Consider the following 11,879-nt stretch of genomic DNA (forward strand, 5'->3'; position numbering starts at 1 on the left):
TGCTCCTTCACAAAGGATAAGGCAATCCAAACACTGGAAAGGTCTGGCTGTGAATTTAACATTATGGGCCAAAGCCCTGGATGTGCAAAGCCCTAAATATGCCCACATTTCAGTTCAAGATTCAAATGATGTGTTTCTGTATGACTTTTCCACATTAGACATCTTAAACAGTCAAGGCTCTGCGACTACAGAAATATGCTTTCTATAGTGGGTAATATAAAGGAATATGATAGATCCTTAGATGTGAGAGGGGCCGTAATGATTAGCTGCTCTCCTCATCCACAACACAGCAACATCTGAAGCCCATTTGCCACCTACTCCACATTTCCCATTGTACACTGAGAATCCAAGTGTTTCCCTTGAAGCTCCTGCTCAGGCAATGTAAGAATTTCCCCTGAGCTACATGCAGCTGAAACAAACTACTATAGTCTTCAGTGGCCAGAGGGCATCATGCAAGGATGAACTTTATTTTCATGTATCAGAGGCTTTTTCCCTTCTTTTAACAGTTATAGAATTGAACACCTTTAAGGAGAAAAGTGTTAATTCCCTCATATTTATTCCTAGACTTTGTTTTTGTCTTATTTCTTACCCTGGGCTGACAAAGCAGCCAGCATTCCCCTGTCTGAACGCCCACGTCCTCCCACCACTGTCTACTTTAAGCTCAGAGAAGCCAGCTGCTCAGCTTGGCAAGGAAGTCCTCGCACAACCCCTGTGCCCACGCACCCCTGGTGCAGGCAGAGGGAGGCCAGCACTGACTGCTTTGGAGTTATTGGGAGGGGACTTCCTTCCCATAGGGCCCATGGTCATACCTCAACAGCTTCCACCTTCCTGCGGAGCATGCTTTCCATCTGCTCTGAGAACTTCTTCACAAGCTCCAGGCCATCCACCTCTTTGATCTTCAGGGTCGGCTCCACGTCTTTGTACTTCTGTCCAAGGGAAAGCAGAAAACCCTGCTGAGCGAGAGGCCCTTAAGGAAGGTGAAACTATTGCTGCTAGCTGGACATTGTTGCTGGTGACAAAATATGTGTTGAAAGAACCACCATGAGTTACCTTCTTCTCCCATTCTTATGTTTCTTCCCTTTTTACTCTATAATTTGTGCACATGCAGATCCCTGACCAGAAAATGAAGCACTAAGTAAAAGCAAACAATCCAATTATGAGCTTGTGGCTGCTTAAAAAGGCAGTATACCGAGGAATTATGAGCATAGCTCCTTCTAACACAGGCATTAAAAGCCTGGGAGTACTCCTGAATTGGGTAACTGTACAATCTTTATTTCTTATTTTCAAAATAAAAATCCCAAAGCTAACAAATAAGCAGAAACAAAGAGGAAAAACTGGCAACCAACACAATCTGATCAATGATAAACAGTTTGTTGGAAGTGCACAAACTGAGTTTCCCCCATGATCACATCCTTCTGTAGCACATACACATCCCCTCCGCCTTCACATAATCATAACGGTTGGAAAAGGCCATTAAGAATATCTAGTCCAACTGTTGACCTACCACCACCATGCCCACTGACCACGTCCCTCAGTGCCACATCCACATGGTTCTTGAACACCCTTGGGTCAGTGTCTCCACCACCTCCCTGGGCAGCCTGTTACAATAACTTACCACTCTTTCTGAGAAAAAACTGTTTCCTAACATCCAACCTGAGCCTCCCCTGGTGCAGCTTAAGACTATCCTCTCTCATGCTCCCTTGCCACAACCTGATGAGATCCTCCCTGAGTCTCCTTCAGATTGAACAATCCCATTTTCCTCCATTGCCCCCCACAAGACCTGTGCTCCAGCCCTTTCATAGCTCCATTGCCCTTCTCTGGACATGCTCCAGAGCCTCGATGTTCTCCTTGTAGAGAAGGGCCCAAAACTGAACACAGTACTCGAGGTGCAGCTTCGACAGTGTTGGATACAGAGGTATGATCACCTCCCTAGTTCCGCTGGCTGCACTATTTCTGATATAAGCCGGGATGCCCTGTAGCACACTGGCTACCTGGGCACACTGCTGGCTCATGTTCAGCCAGCTGTTAACTAACACCCCCAGATCCTTTTCTTCCTCTTACAGATTTCCAGACACTCTGCCCCAAACCTGTAGCACTGCATGGGTTTGTTGTGACCCAAGTGCAGGACTCTGCACTTGGTCTTGTTAGATCTCATACAAGCTTCATGTGGTGTTGGCACCACAGTAGCAATCTCAGTAGGGATGTGCTCTTTTTGCAAGTATGATATGAGGAAGGGAAAAGAATGAGAAGATAGCAGAAGCTTTAGGGGCACTTTTGGACTAGAAGCAAGTGGTGGGGAAAGGACTTTGCATGTCTTGAGGGTGAGTGAGCAGAGCTTCTTTTGTTCAGGCAGCTCGCTGACCACTGGGGAAGGCAACCAAGCGCAGGCAGAGTAGGAAACGCCCTGGAGACAGGGCAGGCTGAGGAGGTCAGGCAGAAATAGCAGCAGCAACCAGTGTGCAGCAGGCATGGCAGGGAGCTCTGCTAGTTCTGTCTGCCGTGATTAACAGCAAGGGTTTTACTGGATTAAAAATGCCAGGCCTGACATTCCGTCTGCTGCAGCTGATAGCTGGGGCAGTGTTGGATGATGATGATGAGGAGGAGGTCAGGTTGAGCACAGAGGTTGGCATAACAGTGCTGAGAGGGGGATGTTCAGAAGCCCCAGAGGGAGGGCTCTGGCTGATGACCAGCCTGCAGCACGCACTCAGCTGGTGCCTGCCCCATTTAGCTCCATGTCATGGTTTCAGCAGGAGGGAGGTGATCTCTGACACACTTTAATCAGGCCCTCCTCGGGGGGGAGGAGACTAATCTCTTCTGGGAGAGCGGTGATGGGGGGAGACTACACCAGCACAGCCATTGCGCACTTCACAAAGTGACCTGCTACCTTGCGTCACTCCTTAGATTACAAAAAGCAGGGTTCATTACCTCTCAGTTATTTTTAGTGTGCTTTTAACACATTGAAGAGTGGAGGTTTACAAGGCAAAATAATCACAAGCAAACTCAGTCAGCCTGCTAATATCATACACATCTATATAAAATCAGTTTTGAGCTCTGATCCCCTTTGAGCTTTTTTTTCCTACAAACAATCCATAAAACCATTTTGTATCTGTATTCCTGCCACTAAAGGCTCCTGCTATTAAAGAATATTCTCTGCAAGACATCCCCGAGGTAGGCAACAGGGTTGTACCTGTTATCTCAGTACTGTTACCAGATGCCACGGCACAACGAACATGGTAAGTGCCATCAGCGGTACTTGTTGCCAGCCAAGATTAACTACTGCAACACAAGTTCAGGTTATCAGATCAACATGGGAATCAGCTCCAGGCTTGGGAGAATGGGCTGCAATCAGCTGATGTTGAGAAGGGACCAAACAGGTAACTGAAATAACACATTCTTTCACATTCCTCTAGTGCTTCGCTCCCTGAAATAGCAGGGACAATTCATTAAGATTCTCTTTCTGTGGGGGTGGCAACTTAAAAGCGGAAGATCTAGAATTCAGTATCTAAAGTTTCAACTGTGAACAGATATGTCACCAAATAGATTTTCTTGTTCCCACCTTCTTAAAATGAAGCCCATTGAAGTATGTAGTGTTGCATTACTCACTGCTAGTGAAACTATATTAAGGGTGTGAAAGGCATTGCTTTCATCTTCACCCACAAACATGTCTTGACTGAACTTATTTTTCTGTTCTTTGCTTTGTAGTTACCTGCATTGCTTTATAGTAATCATACATCTGGAACAAAGCCCTGCTGTCCTTTCTAAGCTCTACCCACTGAGGAAAGCAACTGCCGCCTCAGCTTCAGAAGGAAGCAAGAGGAATTCCCAGAAACATCTATAATACACTGCTAACGTAGCAGAGGGAAAAATAAGTTCTGAGTCTGCTGAGATTGATTAGTGTTTGTCTCACTCAGAGGCAAGCTGAGCTCTGGGGAGAAGCCTAAAACCACACAGAGACCTCCCAGCATGGCTTCAGCTGGTGGCCCCAGGCCCTAGACAACAGCTGCAGCAGGGCCATTGCTAGCAGACGCAACAAGCCAAAGGTTAAAACTGTGGGAGATACTACCATCCTCTCACATCACTGCTTGGCCCCTGCTATGTTGCTGTCAGCTGTCCTAGACCCTGGCCAGCGTTTTGGTACAGACCCATCAGCAGCCAGGTTCATGTACCAGACTGGTATGTGAGCTTCTCTTGACCTCTGTTGCATGATGTCCAAGTGAATATGAATGCTTCAGACATCAAATCAAAACAGCTCTTAAGCTTTTGTTCCCCTGAGGTTTAATTTGGTAACATCCTGGCTGCTTGAGACCAAGGGCCACCTGGATGCTTTCTCAAAGCTGCTTGGCCCAGGATGAGAGCCCGCCCTTCTGAATCCAAAGGACATCTGCTGCCTCACTAGTTCTCCAGGAGCAATAAATAAATTCCTGGCGGGAAATAGAACATTTAGGTTTGCAATTTTGTATTTAGCTTCTTCTGGAGGGAAACAGAAAAACTCCAAAGAAATCCAAGCAAGCTAAGCCTCAGAAGGAAATTTAAGTTAAATAAGGAGAAGGTGCAAAAACATGCAAAAACATTCAGATAACGAAGGAATTACAGCTCTCAGAACAATAAACCAGCTATTTCAACCATGTTTCACAAGGCAAACCTGAAATCAAATTTGGAAAGTGCAGTTGTCTCTGTATTTTCTCAAAGAGAAAATGCCCATTGACTTCAAAAAGCCCTGAGGACAGAACTGTTGGCACTCTGGATTGCACTCCCCACACCTGTACTAGAGAATCACAGAATCACTGCAACACCTTCACAGAACCAACAAAGCACAACTAGTTTGGAACCCACCCCAGCACTATGGCTGCTATCCTTGGCCTCCACCACTGATTTATAGTGACATTGGCATTTTCAAGCTATACCCTGTCCTCTTAGGTCCCAGTGACTTTTGAACTTTAAGGAGTGTAAACCTCCTAATCTATTAGCAACTGCACTCGGTGGGCTGGTGCAGGTTGACTGTGTTGAAGCAGCATGGAGAAGACAGTGACAGCAATAGTTCTTGACACCATAAAGTAGCACACTTAACACATTAAAAACATAATAATAATCTGGAGTCTGCAGACTTCTTATTGGACATCAGATACCTGTGCAGCACCAGGCACAGATAACTGACTATCTGATCTGGGTGCGCATTTGTCCACTGGTGACTGGGTGTCCACTTGAGATGCTGTAGCGTATCACTTTGACTCTAGCACTACTGCTTGAGGACCTCATGAGGGAACAGCCAATGCAATTGAATCCTCAGAATTGCTCAAATGCAAACTTTTGCCTGAGGTACCAATATCTGCTGAAAAGTATTTATTGTGCCATGACACATTCCTGCTAAGAAGGACCGATAATCATCGTATATCTTTGACAAATCACTAAAGGCCTTTCTGAGGAAAGCCTAGCAAGGGCTCTCCCTTCCTCCAGAGATAGGGCTCATTAGCATCCAGACATTTATTTATTTATTTGTTTTGTTTTTGCGCTGGGATGTGGGTGTTACTAAAGGACAAAAAGCAGTCACCCAAAGGGTCTAATAGGCAGTGCATGGCTTGTGTTGAAGTGAAGAACCAGAGAAAGAAAATAAAAGAAACTGGCTGGCCACATGAGGTGGATCAGGGAACATATCCCCTCAGATGTGTTCAGCAGCCATCAGGCTCCCTGAGTCGTAATTAGGAGGGGATGGTTAGTTCAGCCCTGCTGCAGCAGTGTGCAGGGATCAAAGATCAGAACAGGAGCAGCCATTCCTCTCTGACTGTAGGAATCAAACACTACAGGGCAAATTCTATATGAATGTAAATGGGAAAATGTATTTTAAGTCCCTAGAGCTGCATCCTTTAATGTTGGCAGAGAGTTAAGTGGAGTGGCCCTTGTTCTTCAGGAAGATCGTAGTTTCCAAGACACCTGCCTCAGAGACCCTCTCCAAACAATGATTTTAAAGACAATTGAAATGCGAGGAAAGTGCCTTGAAGAGTTACTGGAGGAATACAAATGAGAATACAGACATAAACAAGAGTACCAGCTGGAGAGCTACAGGAGGGCACTGTGGGGTGATGACAAACAGATGAGCTATGAGCATACAAGGCAGGGACTGATGTGCAGTTACAGAGGACCGAAGGGTTGGTAATAAGAGACAGTGAAATAATAAAAGGGTGAACTTGAGGAGTACTGTTAAAAAACATATATATATATATTTAAACTGGACACTTTTTGTGGCATTTGGTCATAGATAATGAAAATAGGGAAGACGTGGATCACCCTCTGCACTCTGGTGTAGCCATGAGGACATCACTGTTCTCATGGATATGAATTCACATGGTTTTGCAAGTTGGCTGGAGACCTGTGTGCTTACCTTCTTCCACCCCAGGTTTTCTGTGGCGGGGGAAGGTTGGAAGGCTATGTGGGGAGAGGGTGCAAGGCCAGTGGGATCCTCATATTTTTCACCTACCTTTTGCAATAGGAGAGAGCCTGAATACTTGGTAGCAATTGAATACAGCTCACCACCAAAGGCATCTGCCCAAGACTTGACCCTAAAAGGAAAAACAAAAGGGAAAATCAGTACTAATAATTCAGAGTTAGTAAAACTGCTTACTTCTTTTGACAATGAAAACTCCATTTTCCTAAGTACAAAGCTCCTCATATTGCTTAAACTTGTAGAGTGGCAATGATAATGCTTTCTTCCCAAGCACTGAGTGAGACAAGCAGTAAGGACGGCGAGAAATGCTGATAAGCAGGAACTTTGTCAGCAAGGAGTATCTGAATGCTGCTGGCCTTGGCCACTGCCTGTTGATTCCAAGTGGAATTAGTCTCGTCTCCCTTCAGAGGTGTGAAAGTTGTTTGTTTGGTCTTAGACCATCGTCTGGTTTCCTCTACAGTTAGTAAAGCAAAATAAAGAGTTCTCTGGAGACTTGTCTTCACTGATTACAGACAGAGCCTAGAGTGAAGGGCTAGACATCTCATGTCAGGATTGCTGAGCAGATACAAGTATCAGGGCTGAAGGAAGTTGTCAGGACTCACCATTGGATTCAGTTTCCAGAGCAGTGTGGGGCAGAGACTAACAAGCCAGATAAATGTACTGCTCTTAGAGGAAGTACTACAGCTTCTTAATGCCAGAGAAGATTATGCACCTCCTCCTTGTCAAACACTACTCATATTTGTGCCATCCTGTAAATAACTGATGATGGCAATTCCACGCGGAGAACATAAGGATCTTGAAGAGCAGCCTGAACACTGAGCCATCCAAATGAAAATAGATGGCTCTCATAATTGACAGAGCACTTCATCAGAAATCTGCTACATGATTCACATTAGGCATTTCCACCTACATGCAGTTCCTTCAGCAAGGATTCACTTAGGAGAGATTTATTTAATGGAATACATGGCCCTCGCTTAACCAGCATGCAATACTTATTTATGGGCTACAGCCTTATCTGGGGCTCTCAGTAGGTGCCTCCCAGCCTTTAGCAGGCTTTATCCCCAAGTTCTGATTGCTCAGCACATTGCACCACTGTTACGGCAGAGTAATATGCTGACAAAAGTTGAACGCATGAGCAAAGGCAGTGCAGCAATGGTGGAATAACCACAACAGCTAGCTTTCTCCTAGGAAGCCTGTCTGTTAGGCTCTCCTATCGCAAATGCAGGCAGACATGAGGGATGATTTGAAGCCACTGTAAAACTTCTGCCCTGAACAGTACCCCCCTCCTCAGTGCCTATGAAGGAGGCACAGTGCGAGTAGATGCGCTTTGTGACCACTCCTCAATTGGGAACAAGGCACTCATTTCCCTCTACTGTAAGCCAGCAGCAGCTGAAATCAGTAAGTACAGCTACGCTGTTCAGACATTCTGGCCCGTGTCTTATTTTGACAAGCAGATTTTATCTCTTCATTTCATTCTTAGAGCAAAAAGACTACAGGCACCTGGTAGGAGGCCAGGATTTACTGCTGCATTTCAGTTATTCTAGCAATTTCTAGGGAAAGAAAGGAGAAGAAAACACAAAGAGAGACCCTTTTGGATTGCTTTCCTGACTGTTGTAGTGATTAACTTACTGCCTGAAGAGCTATGAACCTGTATTTAACTTGACGCAGGAGCTAGTTTTACTGTTCTTTTTTTGGTGTGAGATGTTCTGTGCTGATATTAACTAATACTCTCCAGATCTCACCTTCTACTGAAGAAAGAGCTTAAGCATGAATTTTGGGATAGTGATTTTTACCCTATTTTCCAAAATAAAATAAATCAGAGGCATGTCATCCTATACTTTCAGTTTTGTGCTGTGTCTGTGGCCATGCACGTGACCTTCTTCCTACCCCTTCTTGTAATTTTTCTATTCCTCAGGGCACAAGAGTCGGCAATATTAAGTTCAGAGCAGTGGGTGTAATTGGACAGCTTCAGCAGAACGATGCTGTTGTTGAGACGATGGGTCTGCAATATGAGCTTAGCAATTACTGGTTGGTAGAGAAGCCAACCACAGGGCTTGGTGGAAAAGCCAGCCTCAGTGCTTAGGGAACTGCTGGGCTGTAAAACTCTGAAGCCACGTGATTATGCGGGATTCTCAGCTTTCATAGAATCAGGAAAAAGGAAGTTCATTTTTTAGCCTTTGAGGCCACGCAAAAGAAGCCTGAACACATGAATGTAGAAACATCCAGTAACAGCATAACTAAGGGGAAAGAATGCATTGGGATTTATGCATTGTCACAGTTCCTAAGCCTGTCCCAGAGGTGCTGAGTGCTGGCCTGAGGATGCACCCTATGGTCACGTCTGAGCTGCTCTGCCTGTTGGGGGCTGATGTTCTGCTGATCCGCATGGCAAAACCCACACTGTGAGGGACAGGCAACAGCAGGAGGAGGAGCAAAGGGAGAAGGATGAGCGAGGCAGGGAGGGCCAGCACCTGGAGTGTGGGAGCAGTGGTGGGAAACCCAGAGGAAAGAGAGGAAAGAAGGTCTCTATGTGACAGAGCGAAGGAGTGGGGAATTAAATATATATGGTGCTGTTCCATGGGGGATGGAGAAAATGCATAGACGTGGTTAGGGCAGGAGCCTGTTCCAGGTTTATTTTCACCTCTTCCCACAGAAGTTCCTAACATTTCTGGTACCCTAGCAAAGAGAGGCTGAGAAGCCAGCCCAAACACTCAGTGCCCTTGCAGCTCAAGAAATCCTGTGCCATGGCCAGCTTATAAATCAAGTGGAGGCTAGGAGAAAAGGGAAGGTGGTTTCTGTGCTGGATCTGTATCCCAGAAGCTAGCAATGTGTTGAGCAGATTTTTTGCACTGCTGGAATTAAAGCCAATTGGTCTTTGCAAAGAGGTAAGTTGGTGATGAACCAAGGGCAGTGCTGCAAAGGCAGCAAGTGCCACTTGCAACACCGGAGACCCAGGTTCGAATCCCCCCTGTGGCGCAAGGGGTAAAACTGCCGCTCTGCTACACAGAGGGCTCGAATCCCGGGAGTTGGACTCGATGATCTCTAAGGTCCCTTCCAACTTGCACGATACTGTGATACTGTGATGACTTTGGGGGCAGAAGAGTCTAACTTAGTTTTGTGTCACTTCACAGTAATTAAACCCAGCTGGTGCTTAAAAGCTTTTGGTTATGAGTCTCCAAAATGTCGTCATGCAATCTGTAGAGCAGATCCATTTTCTACTGATTTTCTTTCTTTCCTCCTCTGGTCAATGTCTTCCTCTCCTGAAATTATATTTGAAAAGGGCAACTTTTGTGTTGCGGTCAAATTCATGAGTGGATTTGAAGCACAAGGGGATTAATTCTGCTGTTGGTCTGGTTTTGGCACCAGAGAAGAAAAGCTCTTTTTCTATTGTGTATTCTTTATTCTTGTACATGAGCAAGTCCCAAATAGTGCAAAGTGACGCAACCGTTTTCTCAGTAGTAAAGGGCTATCACATTATAACCACACACATCAGAAAGGGATTTGGCCAGAGATTGCCTGCCCGTAATCCCTGCACTTGTATTCAGTGTTGAAAACAGAAAGGACAGGCTGTCTTCTTAATGCCACAGATTTCAAGGCCAAAAGGTATTTTCATGCAGCACTCACTGTGGGCACAGAGAGTCAGTTTTATTCTGCGTAGCCTGAAGCTGTTAGGGGTTGAATTTTATTCTACAATCAAGGTTTAATTCTATTTTTGAGGTTGAGCTCTAATTTTATGTTCCAATAGGGGTTGAAATTTATTTGATGGAGCTAAGAGAGGAAAAAAGGGCAATAATTTTAGGGAGAAACTGCCTCTTTTGATGGGAAGTTCCTTTCAGCTGGATTTTTGAAGTCCCATAGAATCACAGAATCCTTAGAGTTGGAAGGGACCTTTAAAGGCCATCTAGTCCAAATCCTCTGCAGTGAACAGGGACACCACAGGTAGATCATGTTGCCCACAGCCTGATCCAGCCTGACCTCGGGTGTCTGCAGGGACAGGGACTCAACCACATCACTAGGCAACCTCTTCCAGTGCTTTACCACACTCACTGTAAAAGACTTTTTCCTTATATCAAGCCTAAATCTACCCAACTCTATTGCTATTAAAGAGCATGGGGACACTGCTGCAGTTCAAGGCACGAGACGACTTTGGTTGGTCTAGCAGACAAAACTGACAACAGCACTGTCCCCTCCACACACACACTACACCCCTGCGCTGATCAGCCCAGCCCAGCCCAAGAGCTGCTGCCCCACTGACTCCCCTACATTTTTAATCCTGACAGGATTTAACTTGCCTATATCAGCTTAACAAGGTGAGGCTTTCACAAGCTTGGCCTGCCAGGCACTGTGAGCCTCCTGGCAGACACCAGGATAGGGCAAACAGGTGGGACAAGGGGCTGTGGGCCCCGTCCTCCACTCAGCTTCCCCTGATGACATCCACATAGAATAAATGCAAGTGTGCATAAACAGATCCTTGCTTTTATTAGCATCCAGTGCACTTGGCTAGTATTTGGATCAGTGCTGCTGATGTATAAGGTAAAAGCAGCAGCACTCTGTCTAAGAGACAGGCCCTCACCCAACCACCCATCTCCTGAGTCTCCTGGGGCTGGGTTCTGGACACAGCTATCCCTGTAGGCTGCTCAGTGGCACTCGTGAGAGCAGTCTTGAGCATGGGCTCTGTGGCCGTATCACCACAAGCTGCACCTGCACTGGGATGAAGGTGTCCACGAGCTGGTTTTGCCTTCTACATCCTGGAGCATTAGTAGCTGTCCAGGTGCTTAACTAGAGCAGGTGGGTGTCACTGCCCTGAGTGGTGAGTGAGGAAAATGAGGCTTCAACACCAGGGCTAGAGCTGGCAGCCATCACCATCCCTATTCGCATTGCCTGGAGGGAATGTTGTCCCCCTCCCACCCCACCCCATCCCGAAATGAGAGTCAGCACTCACGTCTCCAGCGGTATCTTGGTCTGGAGCTGGGCGGCAGGCAGGAGGCAGAGGAAACTGAGCAGCAGAAGCGGGATGGCCCCACGGTCCATTCTCCATGTGCCAGTCATCAGCGAGGGGCCCGGCCGGCGGGATGTGCGGGATCCATGCCATTCCTACTGCTCTGCGGGGGTCCCTGTGCAGCCCCCGCCATGCTGCTGGCCCCGTGCCCCAAGCAATGGCTGCGCCAGGAGGCAGCTCTGTGCCCCGAGCTGCAGTGGCTACGTAATCCCCCGGCAGCCCCTTAATCCCCTGGCCAAGCAGCAGCAGCCACAGATTTAGGGAAGTGGAGTGGGATAAAATCACCAGGGATTACTCTGATTCCTGAAGACGGGTCTCAGCTTCTCCAGCCGGAGGTCAGGCCGGCCTGCTTTAAAGGGCGCACAGCTGCAGGACCGAAAAAGCCCCCCGACCTTTGATCTCACCCACCCAGTATGGGATGCTGGGTGCCCACTCTGGCACTAT

The 11,879-nt window shown here is 46.7% G+C and overlaps 1 protein-coding gene across 1 annotated transcript in view; it reads right to left on the reverse strand.

The window, feature by feature from the left end:
- The window catches only part of CACNA2D4 (calcium voltage-gated channel auxiliary subunit alpha2delta 4), a 108,240-nt gene extending 96,755 nt beyond the window's left edge, over positions 1–11,485 (reverse strand). Inside the window, exons 1-3 of the mRNA XM_072328084.1 lie at positions 11,379–11,485; positions 6,473–6,554; positions 810–926 (exon numbers count right to left, since the gene is read on the reverse strand). Coding sequence (XP_072184185.1) covers positions 810–926; positions 6,473–6,554; positions 11,379–11,485 — 306 coding nt within the window. The remainder of the gene's footprint in view (positions 1–809; positions 927–6,472; positions 6,555–11,378) is intronic.
- Positions 11,486–11,879: the final 394 nt, after the last annotated feature.

Source organism: Excalfactoria chinensis, chromosome 1 (genome assembly GCF_039878825.1).
Source record: "Excalfactoria chinensis isolate bCotChi1 chromosome 1, bCotChi1.hap2, whole genome shotgun sequence".
In the NCBI taxonomy this organism is placed as follows: domain Eukaryota; kingdom Metazoa; phylum Chordata; class Aves; order Galliformes; family Phasianidae; genus Excalfactoria; species Excalfactoria chinensis.